Source organism: Equus quagga, chromosome 17 (assembly GCF_021613505.1).
Source record: "Equus quagga isolate Etosha38 chromosome 17, UCLA_HA_Equagga_1.0, whole genome shotgun sequence".
NCBI classification, from domain to species: Eukaryota; Metazoa; Chordata; class Mammalia; order Perissodactyla; family Equidae; genus Equus; species Equus quagga.
Genome location: NC_060283.1, coordinates 42,272,734 through 42,291,977, shown reverse-complemented (window position 1 = coordinate 42,291,977; position 19,244 = coordinate 42,272,734). Strand labels below are relative to the sequence as shown.

The window sequence follows — 19,244 nt, the reverse complement described above, 5'->3', positions numbered from 1 at the left end:
AAGTGTGTACCCTTTGGCCAACATCTCCCTATTTCTTCCACCCCTCCTAGTCCCTGGTAACCATCAATCTGCTCATTTTTTCTATAGTTTGATACTGTTAAATTCCACATATAAGACCATACAATATTGTCCTTCTCTGTCTGACTTATTTCATTTAGCATAATGCCCTCAAGGTCCATCCATGTTATCACAAATGGAGAATGCCCTTCTTTTTTATAGCTGAATAATATTCCATTATATGTATATATGTATACCATATTGTCTTTATCCATTTGTCTGTCGGTGAACACTTAGGTTGTTTCCGTGTCTTGGCTATTGTGAATAATGCCACAATGAACACGGGATATCACTTTGAGATAGTGAAGAAATCCTATTTTTTCATGATGCTCATAGCGAAATAGCAAACAGACAGGGATGGTTCAACATACCTCATATACAGAACTTTCATTAACATTTCATGAACATTTTATTAATTCACAAGAGGACAGCACCTTAATCAACTGCCTATTTTTTGTCCTTGTTACACAGAAAAAGAAATCCAGCTGATGCCTCTGGCAGTGACTGACTAGTTATACATACACTGATATCTATTTCTCATGATTTGAACAGGGTTCTCCAATGTGGTTCCTGTTGGGTTCAGTCAATCATGAAATATTTGAAATTATGCAATATGAGATGACGGAAGCTCCACTTACAGAAAAACCATGGCACATCACAGCATCAGAGTGTAAACTGTGTGATCTGCAAATTTAAACCTAAATAGACTGTCTTATGAAGGGGTAGCATCCTCCCACGTGGCACTTGATACAAAAGTACTATACAAAGTACAAAAATGTTTAGGATATAATTACCGAAAAACCTAGGGCAATGGAAAGAGCAGTCTCCAGCATGTCCAGCTATTGAAAACAACACTGAACAGGGGTGGGAGTTGGGTGAGTGGTGTAGGGCATGAAAACATCTCATTGAATTAAGAAAGAAACTCAGTTTTCCAGTCCTGCAAAGCTGCAATGAGTTTTATATTTTTACTTCAAAATATTGCAATTAAATGAAATACTGTTCAGGAAAAAAAAAAGAAAGAAAGAAAAAGATGGAATCTCAGATTAGCAAGGAGGACCTGAAGCTAAGGATGGCCATCTTTTAAAGAGGAAAGGGGCAACTGTGTGAAATGCAGAACTCAGATTATTAAACTTGAGCAACAAGCTCAATTTATACTTGTTGATTAATCAATGGAATGAGGTCTGAAAAAGTGGTCGGCAAATGTGGTGGGTAGTCTCTACAATGGCCCCCAACAATCTTCACCTCCTAGTATTCATGCCTTTGTATCATCCTCTCCCCTTGAGTGTGGGCTGGATCTTGTTGTGACTGGCTTCTAAGGGGCCACTTCCAAGTTTACAAAAAGACTCTGTCTTCTGTCTTGCTCATCCTCTCTTGCTCTTTCACTTGCTTATTCCCATGGAAGCCAGCTGCTGCATGGAGAGTTCCCCTATGGAGAGGCTCTTGTGGCAAGGAATTGAGGAGATCTCCAGCGGAGGCCCTCCGTCCAAACACCTCTATGGAACTGAATCCTGCCAACAACCACCTGAGTGAGCTTGGCAGTGGACGCTCTCTCAGCTGAGCTTTCCGATGAGACTGCAGCCCCAGCCAACAGCTGGAGACCCTGAAGCAGAGGCAGCCAGCAAAGTTGCACTCAGCTTCCTCAACCACAGAAACTGTGAGATATAAACGTTTGTTGCTTTAAGCCACTAATTTGGGGGGAATTTTTATCCAGCAACAGATAACTAGTACAACAGAGTTTTCTGATATTTCACTGGCTAAGAAAGAGAATCATTTCAGAAATGTAATAGTCTTTCCTCTTGGACTTAGCCATATATTAATGCCCCCAAACAAATTTCCTACATATTAAAATAGCTTCTTCTGCTCTTTATGTGAATTAAGGGTAATGGACTGTTTACCCTCCATTTAAAAAACCAATTAAGGGTTTGCACTTTCTCTCTTTGATTTAAATCGATTGGCTGGCTATCCTGAACTTCAGGGACCTAAACTGACTAAGGAAACTATTAGTACTATTTGACCCCCCTGAGAAAATTTAGACAAATATTCCCTCAAAGTTCTCAGCCCTGCCTTAACCTAAAACTACACAGGGCAGTAATGGAGAATAGCAGTGATGGAAAACATTAAATGGCAGATTCACACATCTGATGCCAGAACTTATCACACATCTTTATGGTAAACATGTTTCTCTTAGACAAATGAGCCATAAGCTAAAGTCTGTGCAGCAGAAAAATTCAACTCCCTTAAGGCAAATGAGTATTTCCTACTACTAAGCTTTTCTTATAACACTGAGGGAAAAATGCAAAGGGAAGATGAGGATTTTTTTTTTTTTTTTACATTTAAGAGGTTGAATAAGTTAAGCTCATGATCCTTTTTCTTTAATCACAAACCTTTGCATATGTCATTAATTTCAAGTAAAATAAACTGCCCGAGGCAATGCCCTTTTCTAATTCCTCAGAAATAGTCGCTCTATTTAATATATTTGTGAAAGTCCCAGAAACAAAAAGAGTAGAGGGAACGAAATGATTTCTGTCAAATACGCTGTACACATTTGTATGGATAAGGAGCTTAATTGTGACAAATGTGTTTTAATGAAAAGAACTGGGGGCCCTGAGTGTGAAAACAAAGCATCATCCTTTACCCTTTTATCATTCTTTACCATAAAACGTATTTAAGTTAATTTCTAACAGTAAAGATGATATTTACCTCTTATCAGAGGACTAAATTTCAAATCAAGGAGATTAAATTCAGTCTGATGTTTCCAATTAGATGTTAATGGCTTAAATATAATATTTCCTGAATGAAGGCAGAGAAATGAACAAAGATTTGAACTCAATACACTGTAAAGTAAATCAATCTTCTAGTGCTGAAAGACAAAAATAAACAAAATAACAGTAAAGCCCAACAGACACTTCCATGCAGGAGGGCATGGAATAGGTGGACTTATGTTAAATGCAGCCGCCTCAGTTACGAAGGCAATTGAAGCTGCATAAACCAGCACTAAGAGTTACGCTTTCTATAAATGAAGCACCTTGCTTGGCTAATTTATAAATATATGCACATCAAGGCCACTGAAAGCTGCACTGGACGAGCTCCCCATTTTTCTGTTTGAGGAACTGGAAGGAAGCAAGGGAGACATTTTGCTGGACCACAAGTAAGCACATCAGCTGTTTTCCACGTACAGGAGACAAAAGTTTTCCTTTGGGTAGATGTCTAAAAAGAGCCAGATGCAAACACAGGGAAGTGGATCTCCTCCACACTACACTTGGCAGAAAGCACTGGACCCTCTGCCCGTGGAAAGGAGACACCATGTGTCTGGAGGAAGGTAAACAAGTTCTTGGAACCCTAGAGGAGAAGTGACAGCAAAGGGCGTGTTGCTCCCATTGTCCAATCAGAGCAGAAAGCAGCCCTCTCCCTGAACCTTGGAAGGAGGGAGGAAATAGCAGTGATGTTCACATCAGCAGGTGTAAAGACAAGAGCAACCGGGGTACAAGCTGTCTTCTAAAAAACCTCAGTGCTTATAAAAATGTCACTAAACTTCTTCTTTGCTTTATTGAGGTATAACTAACAAATAAAAATTGTTTATATTTAAGGTGCACACCTTGATGCTTTGGTATATGTATACAATGTGAAATGATCACCACAATGATGCTAATGAATATATTCATCACCTCACACAGGTTATCTTTTTGTGTGTGTGATGAGAACATTTAAGATCTACCCTCTTAGTATATTTCAAGCGTACAATATAATATTGTTAACTATAGTTGCCAGGCTGTGCATTAGATCCCCAGAACATGTTCATCTTATAACTGAAACTTTGTACCCTTTGACCATCATCTCATTTCCTCCACCGCCTGCTTCTGGCAACTACCAATCTACTCTCTGCTTCAATGAGTTGGACTATTTTAGATTCCACTTATAAGCGAGATCGTGTAGTATTTGCCTTTTTGCGTCTGGCTTATTTCACTTAACATAACATCCTCCAGGTTCATTCACATTGTCACATTTCTCAGGATTGCTCATGCAGTTTTTCTCCTCTACTGGTCCATCACCAAAAGCCGAGTGAAATCCTTACTCTTCAAAATGCATTCCAAGAGCCTCTTGCATAGTCCCTGCACATCGTCTCCACATGCACTAAGACACTCATTTGACTGCTGGCTGATTGTTGAATCAGAACTGGAAAGGAGATAAGACACCCTGTGGCCTAGGCTCTAATATTCTACATTGTCAACTCGCTCTGTATAACTATAAAGAATTTCCTCCGCAGCAATGCAAGGATGCTATTTGCTGTAGACATTTTCAGTTGTTCCATAGTCCCCCCTTCCACAGTCCTTACATATCTGATTTCCCTTTGGGAGTCTAGGTAGTTCTGAGCAAGCTCGACCACAGGAGAAACATCCCGAACTAGTATATTCTGCCCCCGCACCAGTGATTTGCTTGGTCTTGGCAGGTAATGTAAGCCTATCTAATCAGACGCCCTTCCGTGCTTTTGCTGGACAGATGACATGCAGGGTGTAGGAGACAGAAATGAAGTAGGAAGTGGGGAGAGACGGGGGATAGTGAAAAAGGGAAGAAAGGGGTAGGAGAGAAAAGCGACTAAAGAAAAGGGTGAAATAAAGAGAAACAAGAAGGAGACAGGCAAGAAAAAGAAGGAAGACATACAGCTTCACTATACCAAACACTCCCTTGGAATACCTGTCTTCTTAATCTTGACTCAACATCACTGTCAAGGCACTTAGTCTATCTTCATTCACACGTAAAAGAAAAAAGGATATAGTGTCCCAAAGCCCACCTTCTTCACAGTGTGACAGCATAATCATTCGTTAACGAATCAAACACTGAAGCCTAAAGACAAACTACTGTGGACTACTGAGCTAGGAGAAGAATCTATGTATCCTGCAAATATGATAAAAACAACATTCTGCTCCTTTCACAGAATCTGGAATTTTCCATATTTCAGACAGTGCTGATCTTAGCATCTTTCTCTTCCAGGAACCTGTGCTGTGACCTACTGAGCAAGGAAAAAAAAAGAAAAAAGAAAAAAAAAACAACTCCTACATCTAAATACTCAGCATTGAGGAAGTCTCTTCTACTGCAAAGAAATCTTGATCGACAAAGGCGGAGTTTGCCCTAGCTAATGAACCATCTCGGCTAGAATAACCAGCTGCTAGTTGTCAATAAATCTCAGAGCTCGGCCAAAGCTAGATGAGCTGCATTTCATTTTGATGGCTTCAACATTCATGCAAGTGATTATGATTTCTTTTTTAATCTCTCCCAGGATACAGTAAGAAGGAGCAGTGTCACCAGAGGATCGGTCCAGAAACGAAGAAAGCTAAATGATAACTCTGATTTTCCATCCATTTGTTAAGAATGTCACTCAGCCTGACAGAGCTAGGTTTTCTCACCCCCCACATGGGGTCCAAGAGAGGAATTTAGTCTAGATCTAAATATCTGACGTGAGCCCATCACTTTCCCCTCCTGAAACAACAGAGCTATCACTGAATGGTCTTGGCATGCCCCTCTGCAACGCCGAAAAGCAGCCTCACTGTCTTTAGCACAGCACTCCAGGTCCTTCGTCTCCAAAGTATGCTACGTACACCCCAGGAGGTACGCAATAGAACTTCCTAGGTTAGGGATAGAATACATTAGAATTTCTATTTACAGTTATTTTTATCTTCAAAATGTGAAATAAATTCAGCATTACTCACGCTTGATAAACAGACTGAGACTGGCACCCTCAGCAGTCCCTATGTCAGATGATGAGTGTCACACAGAGAACTGTGAGTCTCCTAAGGGTGGGATTCTATGGTACAAAAGGAGATCACAGGGGTACCTCACTCATGTGATTGCTGAGGAGCCAACGGGCACCTCAGTTCACGTCTGTCCCATCTCAATGGAGTTATGGGTTACATAATCTGGTTTAACAAAATCCAGCTGAGACTCTTGCAAATAAACCACAGATTTCAGATGGTAAAAAAGAACACATACAGGGCTGCAGCGGTTAAGTTCGAGCACTCTGCTTCAGCAGGCTGGGGTCTGCCGGCTTGGATCCCGGGCATGGGTATAGCACTGTTTATCAAGCCATGTTGTAGCAGGCGCCCCACATATAAAGTAGAGGAAGATGGGCACAGATGTTAGTTCAGGGCCAATCTTCCTCAGCAAAAAAGAGGAGGATTGGCAGTGGATGTTAGCTCAGGGTCAATCTTCCTCAAAAACAAAAGACCACATACACAGCAGACAACAAGAAAATGGTGGAGCTGACACATCTTCTTTTGGCATATGATCTTTTCTACCTCATTCTGGGGTAGAAACAGATGATCTGATTGGATCTGACAAGGTCAGCCAAATCATAATGAAATTATCAAAGCCATTTGAAATTTGGTTTTACACCGACTATGATTAAAGAAAAGCCTTGCCTGAACTAATGAGAATTATGAAGCCGGTGCAATTAACAAGATACAATACCATTTGTTTAAGATTTAGCTCATTCTTCTAAAATTTTCGTATTATATGTATTTTTAAAATATACATAATGTGTTTGTAACGTGTACACAGATTTTACCTATATATTAATAAGCTCATAATCATTGGTAGGGAATGCTTATTTTGTTTAAAAAGATGTGTAATTTAAAAAGAAAAAGTGTGTAAAGTCTCTAGGAAGAGGGGATTTTATTGACCATGAATGAATAATTTTTGCATCATCCTAATGGCTCTAAATTCTCTTCCTTTGACTTTTTCTCAGAATGACTCTAGCATGTGTGTGGCTGGATGAGTTATCTCCCTCACCGTTCTTCCTCTTTTCTGAGAGGTGACCCTTGCAAAGAAGGAGAAATGAAATCGAGATTCTGTTGGCATAATAATTATGAATGAACCAGGTTTTTGCGATACGAAAGAGTCCATTTTTATCATAAGATAAAGGTTTGTCTGTCTTGTAAAAGATTTATGTGGAGGACCCAGAAGCCCCCTCTAGCACCCCTTCTCCTCCCCCAAACCAGATGCTTCTGATTGGCCAGGACCATTGAGGGATGGAGCAGTAAAGAAGAGGCAAGGAGTAAAAGGTCTCTAGGAAACCTTTGGAATGAGAATGAGGAAGAGAGAACAGAGGAGAAGGGACCTTTATACAGGAGAACGGTGGGCTCTGAATGAACCAGTGAGCTCCCTGAGGAGAAAAGGAAATACCTGTTTTGTGACATCCCATGAATTGACTAACAGCAAAATGTCTTTGTGATAACAGACAGCACCTTTCCTGCCCTGACAAATATTATAGGCAGATGATGACACATGAGAATTCTAGCACTGCTCACAAGTGTCACAAAAACAAGTTTTAAAGAGAATGCATGAATCCATCAATGTGGGGGCAAAAATTATTTTCAGTAGGATCTTTAGCTCACAAGGTAGCTTTCCTATTTCCCAGGATGATAAACTTCATTTATCCCCATTACTTCCTGAGTAAATTATTTTATAATTCCTGGATTTGGCTTATGAAGATGCCTGGTGACTCATAAACGCCAATCTGACTAATGTCTCATTTAGAGAAGTCGGTATGCAGAGAAGCCCAGACATCACTTCTCTTGCCAAGAAATGAATGTATAATATTTTCAGTAAAAACAAAGAAATGAACAGCCAGCACACCGAGGAACACATCTGCACCTGTTGTCACAGTGGTTTTTATAATTTACTTGCTGGACAGTCAGGAGTTGAAATACTCAGAGATGTAATAAGAAATAGCTGTTCACATTTAAGACAGCAGCTTATGACCTTTTTATGATCTGCGTTATTTATTGCCACTTTGACATCCATACCTTGTCTGCTACCATTCTGTCTACAGTTCATTGACCTTTCCATTCAAACCAAGGGGAGGTGCATTTGAATAACAACAGTATTTTATTTATATAGCTCTGCTCTCGTGAAAAGTTCAAAGCACTTTATAAATATCTCTTTAAACTTGAAAGTAAGTTAAGGACCACCATTTCCATCTTCAATAAAGATATAAAACGAGGAAAGTTCAAATAGCTAAAATTAGCAATTTAGAGAGGGTTTAACAATTCAGAGAGGATTTCTGGATAAAGATGGCAAGTTGACCTTAAATATTTATCTCCTCTTTAAACCCCACTAAATTGATCATCATGGACCTTCTTAAGTTAAAAGTACAAAAGCACAAAATGAATGGGAGAGGAGACACTAATGTACTAGAATTTTCAACAAAGATTTGGAGGCTTTAGAAAACCTAATGAATCTATACCTCTAAGCTACATCCTCCAAAATAAGTTTTATAAAACTGATATTATTTTCTTATCTATCTGTATCAGGTTTCTTATTTCTCAAATGGTTCCAAAATTGGTAAAGAAAGTAAGAATTTTACTTAAAGTTCCCTAAAATACCCAGAAATAAGAGTCTTCAAATTGAAAAGACCCACCACCTTCCCACTGGATGAACTGGGGAGAAAATTCACACCAAGACACACAGTCATGAAACTTCAAAGGACCAAGAACAAAAAGAAAATCCTAAAAGCCTTCAGAGAGTGGACAAGAAAAAAACTCACACATACAAAAGAACATTGGAATCTGAATCAAATGGGATCAGATTCCTCCACAGTAACACGGGATAGTAGAAGTTCGTGGGCAGTGCCTTGGCAGCTTTCAGCAGAAATTATTTCCAATCTGTATTTCTATACTCATCCAAACTTTCAAAAAGGTGAGGGGAGAATAAAGAAATTTTTAGACACGCAAGGCACACAGTTTTGACTTCTGCAGTACGTGCTCCAGCAAAACAAAGGAGTAAATCAAAAGAAGAAGAAGAAAACAGAAGTATCCACCACAGGAGAGAGAAGTCCCAGAGTTACAGAAGTGAAGATGCCCAGGAGACAAATAGTCTAATCTGGTGCAGAAGGACAAAGGACTCCAGGGGAGAGAAGCCCAGAAGGAGATTAAAAAGAATACACTATCTCTGTGATTGTGGTTGAGCAAAATATTGATAGGTATATGCCAAATCCGATAGAGCATTTGGGGAAAATTAACTATAAGTGTCTATAAAACTATAGCAAATGTAAAAGTAATAAATTATTAATTCAAAAAAATATTGAACAAGAAAGGAAATGAAATCTTGGTGCACTGATGCACCCTTCAGTTATCACTCAGATATTAACTAAAATTTCAGAAGTAACTATATAGTTAGAGCAGCAGATAGACCATTGTTATAACATTTTATTTCCTCAGTACAGATCTCTCTAATGTAAAAGGTGAATAAAACACCAGGAAAAAATGACATAAATAATGTTAAGAAGAAAAAATACATAAAAACTGGAGAAAGTCTTTTAAACATTAACATCTTATATTTAAGCATTCTATTTGCAGAAACCAGATTTTTTTTTTTTTTAAATTATCATAACCTTGTAACCATCTCTAACAAGATGTACAATCTCTGCTGGAAACACAAAGCATATTTTAATGAGTTTTTACCAACTTAATTGGTTTGCTATGTGGTATTTCTGTAGGTTGTCTGGCAAATGAAGTCTACCACGGAGGAACTATATTTTATCCACAGAAGAAATCCAGGAAGACATAAAGAATAACTAACATATTTTCTAAATAAATGAACCCTAAATTCAGATAACGATTAAACTAAATTTTCAGAACGAAACCAAGAAATTGTTTCAAAGACAAACTGTCTAAACAGGAAATCATGAGGGAAAAATAACTTTACAACAAGATACCTCTCTCAGACACAGGTTTTACTCATAATATTTTCCATATCATTTTCGAAATTATTCTTAAAGCTTTACTGGGAATGGAGGAAAACATCATTCATATTCCCTATGGCAGAATTGTGGACGTTTTTACAAACATTGTTTAATATGCCCACTACACTGGACCATAACAAACCGCAGGTGCTCATGACTTTGTAGGAGAAACCTATGATTCCACTTCAAATTTTAAGATATCACTTCTTTTTGAGGAATTCTGATAAAGAAGTAAATAAGATAAAGAAATGTGGCTCAACACAGGAGCAAGATACTTCTACAGACCAATCCTCCTCAGTTTTCTATTTTTTAAGTAGTTTTCTAAATTCCAATGAAAGAATAATAAACTCAACCTAAACAACTGATTTACTATATGCATTATATTCATTTTTGCTTGGAAATTCTTACATTTCTAGAAATCCCCATTTATAAGGAAACCATCCATAGTAGGCTGAATAATAGCTACCCAAAGATAGGAGATGCTAATTCCTGCAACCTGTAAATTCTACCTTATAAGGAAAAACAGTCTTTGCAGATTTGATTAAATTAATGATTTTGAGATGAGGACATTATTCTGGATTATCCCATGGGCTCTAAATCTAATCACAAGTGGCCTTATACGAAAAAAGCAGAGGGAGATTTGATACAGATGCAAGAGGAGAAGGCAATGTGGCCACAGAGGCAGAGACTGGAGTGATGTGGCCACAAGCCAAGGAATGCCTGTAGGCACCATAAACTGGAAGAGGCAAGGAGCCAGCTCTGCTCTAGAGCCTCCAGGGGGAGCGTGGCCCTGCTGACAACTTGGTTTCTGCCCACTGAGACGGATTTTGGACTTCTGATCTCTAGCTCTGTAAGAGAATAAACTTCTGCTATTTTAAGCACTAAGGTTGCCACTAAGTAGGACTCAGGAAACCAACACACCATCTTCCAAATGCATTTGAGTAGGTCTACAATTATCACACTGAGCACACCAGACAAGCCTGACACCAGACGAGTCACAGGGTGATGGAAAAATGTCACTTCCCTAAAGCTATGGAAATTCTGATTTGGGCAAAGAGAAGAAACAAATGTCTAAGTTGGTGGCTTAGAGGGAGCTATTTTCCAAAATGCTCCACTTAAAATGTAGGAGGGGAGAGAAAGTTAGAAAATTTACAAATCGACAAGAGTAAAAATTGCAGAAAAATAAAATCTTGTGTCTCAAACAACAGCTGTGAGCTCATATCATGTTTTACCTTCCTAGATTCGGGGAGATGAGCAGACGTGAATGCGCTTTGATTTGTTTATAGAGAAGTCTGAGAAAGAATGAAGAGAAAGTAAATTAGAATTAGATATCATCCACTCTGAATTTAGAGGAAAATAACCAATAAAGACCAGGGGACTGAATCTTACTTCATGTATTACTATCTTATTTTATTTGCATTCTGTCTTGGTATCAAAATCAGAAATTTATTTTGTGGGAGAAAGTCGGCATAATTGGTTTCATGCAAAACGACTACACCAAGACAGAGCTGGAAAATGCATTTGATGAGGATGACAACATAATACAATCAATGTTTCTCCCTTTTGTTAATGGGTTAAAAAAATGGGCCTTTGGCTAAAATGAGACAAAAACCACAAAACATGACTATGTTTCTAATTAAATACATAACTGATCAAATAAACACAAAGATATAAGTGTAGAAAATAGATGCATGTGATGCTAGTTTTAAATATATTTAAGTTCAGATCGGGAGCTCTTATCATAAGATAAATGGGATTCACTTCTAAGACTGGGCACTTCACACGTGTGCCAAATGGCAGGATTGGACGATCGTCTGCCAAGACTTCAGCTCAGAAACTTCTCTTCTCCGTCCCATGAAGCTATAAATCAACCACATCTTTCCTGAGAGTTAAGGGAGCTCTACTGCCACTCTTGAATGCAAAGAATCTCAAAAAGACTAATATAAACATGCTATCGTTTATGAATAATGAACTCCTTCTTGGACACTAGATTATGCGATGGTTTCTACCCTCAGAGATGGGAAGAGGACAGCCAAGGCTTTTAGAGGGGGCTTCACACAATGCCAGGCCAAGTGACTTACTCAGGAGGAGGTGAGATTCAGAACTAGAGCATCCTGGGTGAGAGCAGGCCCAGGTGAGGTGCTGGCGGGGCCTGCAGTAAAGGGTGAAGGGACAGAGGTAGCCGTATACCCAGCAGGCTGCAGAATGACGACAAGGGCACCCTCGGCATGAGCAATGAGGAAAGGGAAAGGAAGAGGAGTAGAAAGAAATATCACACGCTTAATTAGCCCTCCTCACCAGCAACTCCCACAGCTGCCTGGTGGCCTTCGTCTCCAAGCATCACCCCTGGAGACCATCCCCAAGGATGGAGCTCAGGACCCTGGCTCTGTCCAGCTACACTGCCAATTACTCACTGGATACCCTGGGAAACGCTAATGAACCTCCTTATGCCTCAACCAGCTCAAGTGACTAATAGGGCCACCGGGCTATAGGGCTACAGATGGCACTACAGATGAACCATTGGTTCATCGTGAGAACTAAACAGTTCTATGTCATCAAAAGTGCATAGATGAGTGCCTGCATATTTTATTAATAAACAACAGCTCTTTATTATGATCATTATTTCTGTATTATTAGTATTTTATTACTATTTTTGATCATGATCATCATCATCACTATTATCACCATTTCTTGAAGGCTTTGAGAACTTTGGCGAGTAGCCTGGAAGTGAGTCAATCCAAATAAGACAGTGCTTCCTGTAGGACAAGGTGGCAGATATGGACATTACAGAGCCCATTTCTTGCTTAGACGTGAGCCTCCTGCTCAGCTGTGACCATACAACTGCCAGCCAGCCCCCGCATACCATTTTCCACCCCATCTCCCACCTCCTCAGGCTGTGTGTCCATTTATGTCACTTAGCATTGGTTTCATTACACACCACTCTGTGGTCCACATCCTCAAGCTCAAAGCATGGTCCAGGCACCACTTTCATGTAAATTATATGGTCTATTGTAAACTGCAGGCTCTTGCTCCCCACCACTAAAGTGTGTCCCTGAATAAAAATCTCTGGAAGTAAGGTCCCAAAATTTGCCCTCTAAGAGTTTCTGATACACATGCGAGTGATTTATTTGATTCGGGCACTCGTCTTATTCGTTCTATTTGACTCTAAGTTCCATTACCCACAACACCTACTTTGATTCCTTTCTTCACAAGTCCAGGTACACAGTAGCTTTTCAATGACTATTAATTAAATGTTTGCCAACAACCTGAAGGCACCTAGGATTCCATCCTGCTGGGCAGGAGGAGAAATGACACGCCATCATTACCGCTGCAAAATTGAACACAGCATCTGATACTCCGAATAGCTCCAACAAAGGTCCTGGTGGGAGCTTTCTAACGGTGTCCAGTGGGTTGTACAGTTAAATAACTCCACTCCAGGAAAAAAAGTGGCAGCAATAGAGGAGAACACACAAAGACCCAGCTGCCTGCAACATGAATAGCCTGGCAGGGCAATCCCATCAGGACCCACAGAGAATACAGATCAGAGGGAAATGGGAAATCTGAGATGCACCAGGGCTTCGACAGTGCTAACCATAATCCATTTTCAGCTCCCTTTTCCTTTGCTTCCTCTGCCTCTCACTCCCTCTCTCCAAACCCAAAGTTATGCAAACACAACTTGAGAGCTGTCAGGCAAAAAAGAACTAGCGCTGTGTAAAGATGGAGGGTCCCGTAGGCTGGCCCTGCAGCTGGGCCCGGGCTGCATGTGCTCATTATTCCTGGCAGGCCTGAGCCCGAGAGAGAGAGTTCCTTCTGCAGCTGGCATTTTGTGAGCTAAGTTACTTGCAAGAATCAGAGAGGAGACACTGCACTTTGTTCCTGTGGATGATTGGAAAAAAACGGGGGAGGTCTGGAGATTCTAGATAGAAATTTCGAGGCTCAAAACTCTAACTTTATTTTGTTTTTTAACAAAAGAATATGACTCTTAACACAAATGTGACAGTGTCCTTGAGAATTAAAGACTGTGACCCTAGGACGTTTACAGTGCAAATTTAAATGTATAAAGTGTATTACAGTATACAATTCAAAGATTGATATATGGGCGGTTTTCTTCCTTCAAATAGAATCATAGAGCTGGAAAGTACTTCAAGGGGTGTTGGCCCAGATCCCTGATTCCAGGATTATGATTATCTACGCCTGGAAATCTCCTCTTCAAGATTTCTAGGGATGAAGAGTTCATAAATTTTTTATAGCCCGGTGGAATGTATTTTTCACCTTGAATCAGAAGTTCTTCCCTGTGTCCAGCTGAAATCATTGCTGATTTCCCTCTGTCTAGCTGGCCCCGCGGACTGACGCCAGGGCACCCCTCGCTCTCTTTGGCCTGCTCTTCTGAATTCCTTCTATTTTTTTCAACATCCTTTTAGCAGTGAAATAAATGAACATGACCTAAGGCGGTAAACAGAAAAAAATTACTCCATGAATCTTGAACCCTATACTCCTTTTCAGAAAAATGATGGTTTTTGTTCTCCTAGCAAATCTCTCTCTCCCTCTCTTTCACTGTCTTTACACACACACACACACACACCTCTTTCATATCTGGATTGGATTGCTAGCTCTTTTTATTCTGTATTTTTTTCCTCTCTCATTTCAAATACTCCGTAGACTTTATCAAACTAAATTCTCCTTATACTTGTCCCTACTGACTTCATCTTGCTTTTGAGGAATCATTTTCTCCAACAGGAACGGAATTCAAAATGACTTTAGGAAATCTCTAAAGGATGCACAACCCCATTTGATCTCATATCACTTTCAAATTTAATGAGTACTTTTATAATTCCTTTACATTATCATCTCACCAAAAGCATTGCATACAATGGGTCCTAAGCCCAGCTGCGTGGATTCGCTCTCTCCAGTTGAGGCAGAGCCACTGTTTTTTAAAATGGAGTCATATAACCCACTTGCCTAAATCTCTCAGATGGTTCTCCATACTAATTGGAACAAAATCTAAATTCCTTGGCATGAAGACAAGGCTCTCTATACCTGGACCCCCGCCAGACCCCACCACTCACTACCACCTTCTCAGCCTCCCAGTTACACTGGCCCATTCCTTTCCATTCCAAAACACACCAAGACTACATCCACCTCAGAAAAGTATCACTCCCTGTTCCTTCTGCCCGAAAGATTCTTCCATAAGTTCTTCACAGACTGGCTTTGCCACCAGCCAATGCTTGTTTACCTGTATTTTCTCCGCCCTCTCCCTCAACAAGCAGTTAAACCCCATAAAGATGCTGGTGGGTCCTGCCCACACAGCCCGCTGTGCCAGGCAGAGAGTGAGCCCCCAATGAGTATTTGTGCAATGAATGGACGTGTGTGAGGTTTTGTGTACACCACCAGCACTCAAGATTACTGTAGGCTCCAATCTGACCACAGGTATGCAAGAACTGGGGAGGGAAAGGAACATTCTGGCAAAAAACATCAATGGATCTTTACTTCCCTAGCCTGGAAAGCAGTAAGGAAGGGATGCATCTGCAAGGTTATAAAAGAAACCCACATGCAAATATGCATTTTTATTTTATTTTCACTACTCAAAACAAATTTCTGATGACAAAATATGCATACGACATATTTTCTTAGTTCCCTCTAAACCAATTACTATACTCACCAACTCATGTAAAGAATATCATGTGAGACAGAATCCATAAGCTTACCAAAATTATGCATTTCATTTCTAGTTTTCTTTCCATGTCAGCATTATAGTTTACATAAATGAAAAATGCTTTTTGTAATGGATTCTGAGGCATGAATATTGGTATAAATTTTGAGAGCTGAAGCAAAACAAAAATGCAAAATTACCCCCAAAGGACCCAGAGAGTACAACTGTTGAGAAACTTGTTTTGTTTTTTATTCTTTAAGATATGTTTTATCCAGATTGCAAATACAAAGGGAGGAATTCTCATTAAGGACAGAATTTTTCTTGTGAAGAAGCCCAAAGTTCCATAGGCCTACAGAAAATACGGCAAGAATAGGATTTTATTCACACACACTAAAACTTATGTCTTAAATGTGTAATGATGAAGAGCGCTATATCATTAAGAAAAATAAAGCAGGATATGGATTCATACTACCACTACTCACTGAGCTTATTTTTCTCATCATTTTATATTTTTACTCTTTAAAAAAGTTATCATTGTGAAACAAGTGCCTTAAGGCTAAACATCCTTTTGTGTCTCCCACCAAGAGGAGCCTTGCTGGCCAGGTGCCACATACCTTGCAGCCACTGTGAGTCCTGGCCTTCATCAGCGGTGTGGTGGTGCACAGCTCGATGGCCTCCGGCTCATGGAAGATGACTGTTGGGAGAGGTTCCTTTTTCAGTGTTAGCACATTCAATTTAGACTTCAGCATGGTCTGAAAGTGCTGAAAAGCAGAACAAAATAAGCCAAATACGGTTAAATCATTTGGAACTATACATGGCACAACTGTCCAGCAAACCCAATAGCAAAATCTTTGTTTTATTAACTCTGACTTACCAGGGGAGGCAAGGAGTGTTTAGTAAAATGCAGGGGAAAAAAACCTTCCAGGACACTCCCAGAATGAAACTCTGGGAGACAGGCAACCTCTACGCAGATACGAGGAATATATGGGCTGATGGGAGAGTTACCCAGGACCTTGGTCTAAGGAGTTCTTACACGGTGATAAATACAAACAAAATTCTAGAGATGTAATCCATGCTGAGTTCAGCTAAATAAGTGAAGATGTTTGAAGAGGATGTTATAGGAGCTATTCTGGTGAAAGTCTAAGATAATGAAAAAGGAGAAGAATCGATGAAAAAGAATGCAAGATTTCTGTTCTCTCCCTTCACCAGTTCAGCCAAGCATTGGCTGTAGAAGTTTGGGAAACTCACTACTTCTAGACGCACCATTTTATCTACTGTCTCAGGCCAGGACCCTAGGTAAATATCCACTCTATATGCAATTCCTGTTGGCACTAGTTTTGAAATATGACAAGAATATACCCAGAATCCAACCATATTTAATCACCACTACCCAGACACCCCGTTCAGACCCCATCTTTGGTCTACGATAGCAGCTACTCCCACCACTTCCAACCTTGCCCCTGTACCAGAGTATTGACAGAGCAGCAGAGAGATCCTTCTAAAATCTAATTATGGTCCGTCATCCCTCTGCCAAAACTCTCCCAAGTCGTCTCCTCTTCTCACAGAAAAATTCCAAGTTCTCACCTTGACCTTCCAGTCCATGTACAATTCAGGGACCTGCTGCCTTCCTGATCTCATCTCCTTTCCCTCATCCCCTCACTTACTTGGATACAGCCACAGTAGCCTCCTTACCCTTCTCAGAATAAGATGAAGACACATGTGCCTAGGAACCTATGAAGATGCTACTCCTGCCCTAGGTATCTGAAGCCTCGCTGCCTCACCTTCTTGGGTACCCTGATCAAACATCACATTATAAGACAGAACTTCCTTATCAGTATTATCTAAAATAGCATGCACACACACATACACCCACAGCTGACTTCATGGGCATGCAACCTGTGCAGTCACACAGGGTCCTGTGCTCAGGCGGGCTCTATGCTTGGTTTAATGTCACCACCTTGAAATCCTTAATAACTTTACCTTTGGACTTGTGTTTTGTAAGTTAAGTCCAATGGGTCAGCAGAGTACATGCGTGAGTAGAGGAGATATGCACAATATATGCATCCCCCGATGTGTAGGAACTCACCAAGACGTAAAGTGAGTACAAGGTAAGCATGTGAAGTCTATGATTCAGTAAGCAGATGCACTGACAGCCCCAAGTGGCCACCCTTAACTAGAATTTGCTTCAAATGCAGAAAGAAGTCAGTTGCGTTCTAAGAAACATGAATGATCAAGGAACCCTATCATATCCTTTTCGCTTGCATGACTTTCCTGAATCAGGCAACATGGTGAAAATGATAACATAGAAGGAAAGGGACAGAGGAAGCAACCACAGCTCCTCCTCCTCTCAGTGCCCCCTCACTAATCAGTAAACCAAAGGTAAAGTGTTGGCAGAATGTGCGTGTTTTAGAAGTCAAACAAAAACAGGTGAGTTCATTTTGTGGCGTGCTTCCACCGTTCGGGTAAAAACAAAATTGAAACACACGTATGAACTAGGAAATGCAAACTGTGTAATTTCAATGATTCAGCTCCTATATTTGTATTTAAAGTGGGCATTGCACAGTATAATGATAAATGGTAAATTCATGTTAATAATCTAAATTTTTCACTTTTCTTTACTTAGGACAGGATTAAACAGCAAAAAACAGATAAGCAAGCAAACGAACAAAAAGCCACCATGACTATTCCAGAGAGAGATTCATGGAAGAAAGGAAAAAGCTTTATATTTTAGTACCTTTCATGGCGAGCACTTTTTTCCTACTTTTTGAACAGAGGACAGTGAATTTTCATTTTGCACTGGGCCCTGCAAATTATGTAGCTAGCTCTGCACACACAGACACTCATCATTGTTTATTACCTTCCTCTGCTTCATTATTCTTATCACCTCTATAAAATTATGTAGTTATTTTGTTTATTTTATCATCTGTCATCTTCCACTAGAATATAAATGCCTTAGGAGCAGAAACTATTTCATCCAATGAAGTATCCCAAGGGTCTAAAACAGTTTCACAAGTCCACATAGAATCTACTAGAACTCCAACTGGCCACCCTAATGGTCAGTTTTACATGTCAGCTTGGCTAGGCTACCAAGCTCAGTTATTCAATGAAACACTAATCTAGGTGTTGCTGTGAAGAGATTTTGTATATGTGATTAAAGTCCATAATCAGCTGAATTGAAGGGAGGTTATCCTAGATAAGCTGGGTGGGTTTGAGTCAACCAACTGAAACACCTTAACAGGTGAGCTGAGGCTTCTCTGAAGAAGAAATCCCACCTGTGGACAGCAGCTTCGGTCCATGCCCAAGAATTCCAGCTCACCCTTCCTGACAGTCTATCCTAAGGATTTCAGAGTTGCCTAGCCAGCCCCCACGAGTGCATAAGCCAATTCCTTGAGTAAATCTCAGTATCAATCTCCTTCCACTTCTGCCTCTCTGATTTAACCTTGACTGATACAGCCACCTCTTAGGATATGAAATCGCCAGCCCTGATACTTTTTTAAATGAGAGATTTGCCCAGTGAGTATTGATCTGTATTTTTTAAAAACATAAGGGAAAGTTTTCATATTAATCTGGAAGTTTCTGTCTTTGTTCTTAGTTGATTCCAGTCCATCAGAGGGTGTGGGGTTGGGGGTTGTCAAGTGTCTGGAAGGAGCAATGCTGGATCACCAACAGTGAGAGCCAAAGTTGGTTTGCCTCTGTGGGAAAGCAGCTGAGGCCACAGAATGAAGAGGATAAAGGGGAGAGGGTCTCAGAAGATGAAGAATGAACAAGAGACGACACTCTCCCCAGGCTGCCATTTTGCTG

At 40.2% G+C, this 19,244-nt stretch overlaps 1 protein-coding gene across 1 annotated transcript in view; it reads right to left on the bottom strand.

Moving 5' to 3' along the window:
• Positions 1-19,244, bottom strand: part of PID1 (phosphotyrosine interaction domain containing 1) — a 225,324-nt gene that overhangs the window by 104,292 nt on the left and 101,788 nt on the right. The window contains exon 2 of the mRNA XM_046644924.1: positions 16,058-16,204. Coding sequence (XP_046500880.1) covers positions 16,058-16,204 — 147 coding nt within the window. The remainder of the gene's footprint in view (positions 1-16,057; positions 16,205-19,244) is intronic.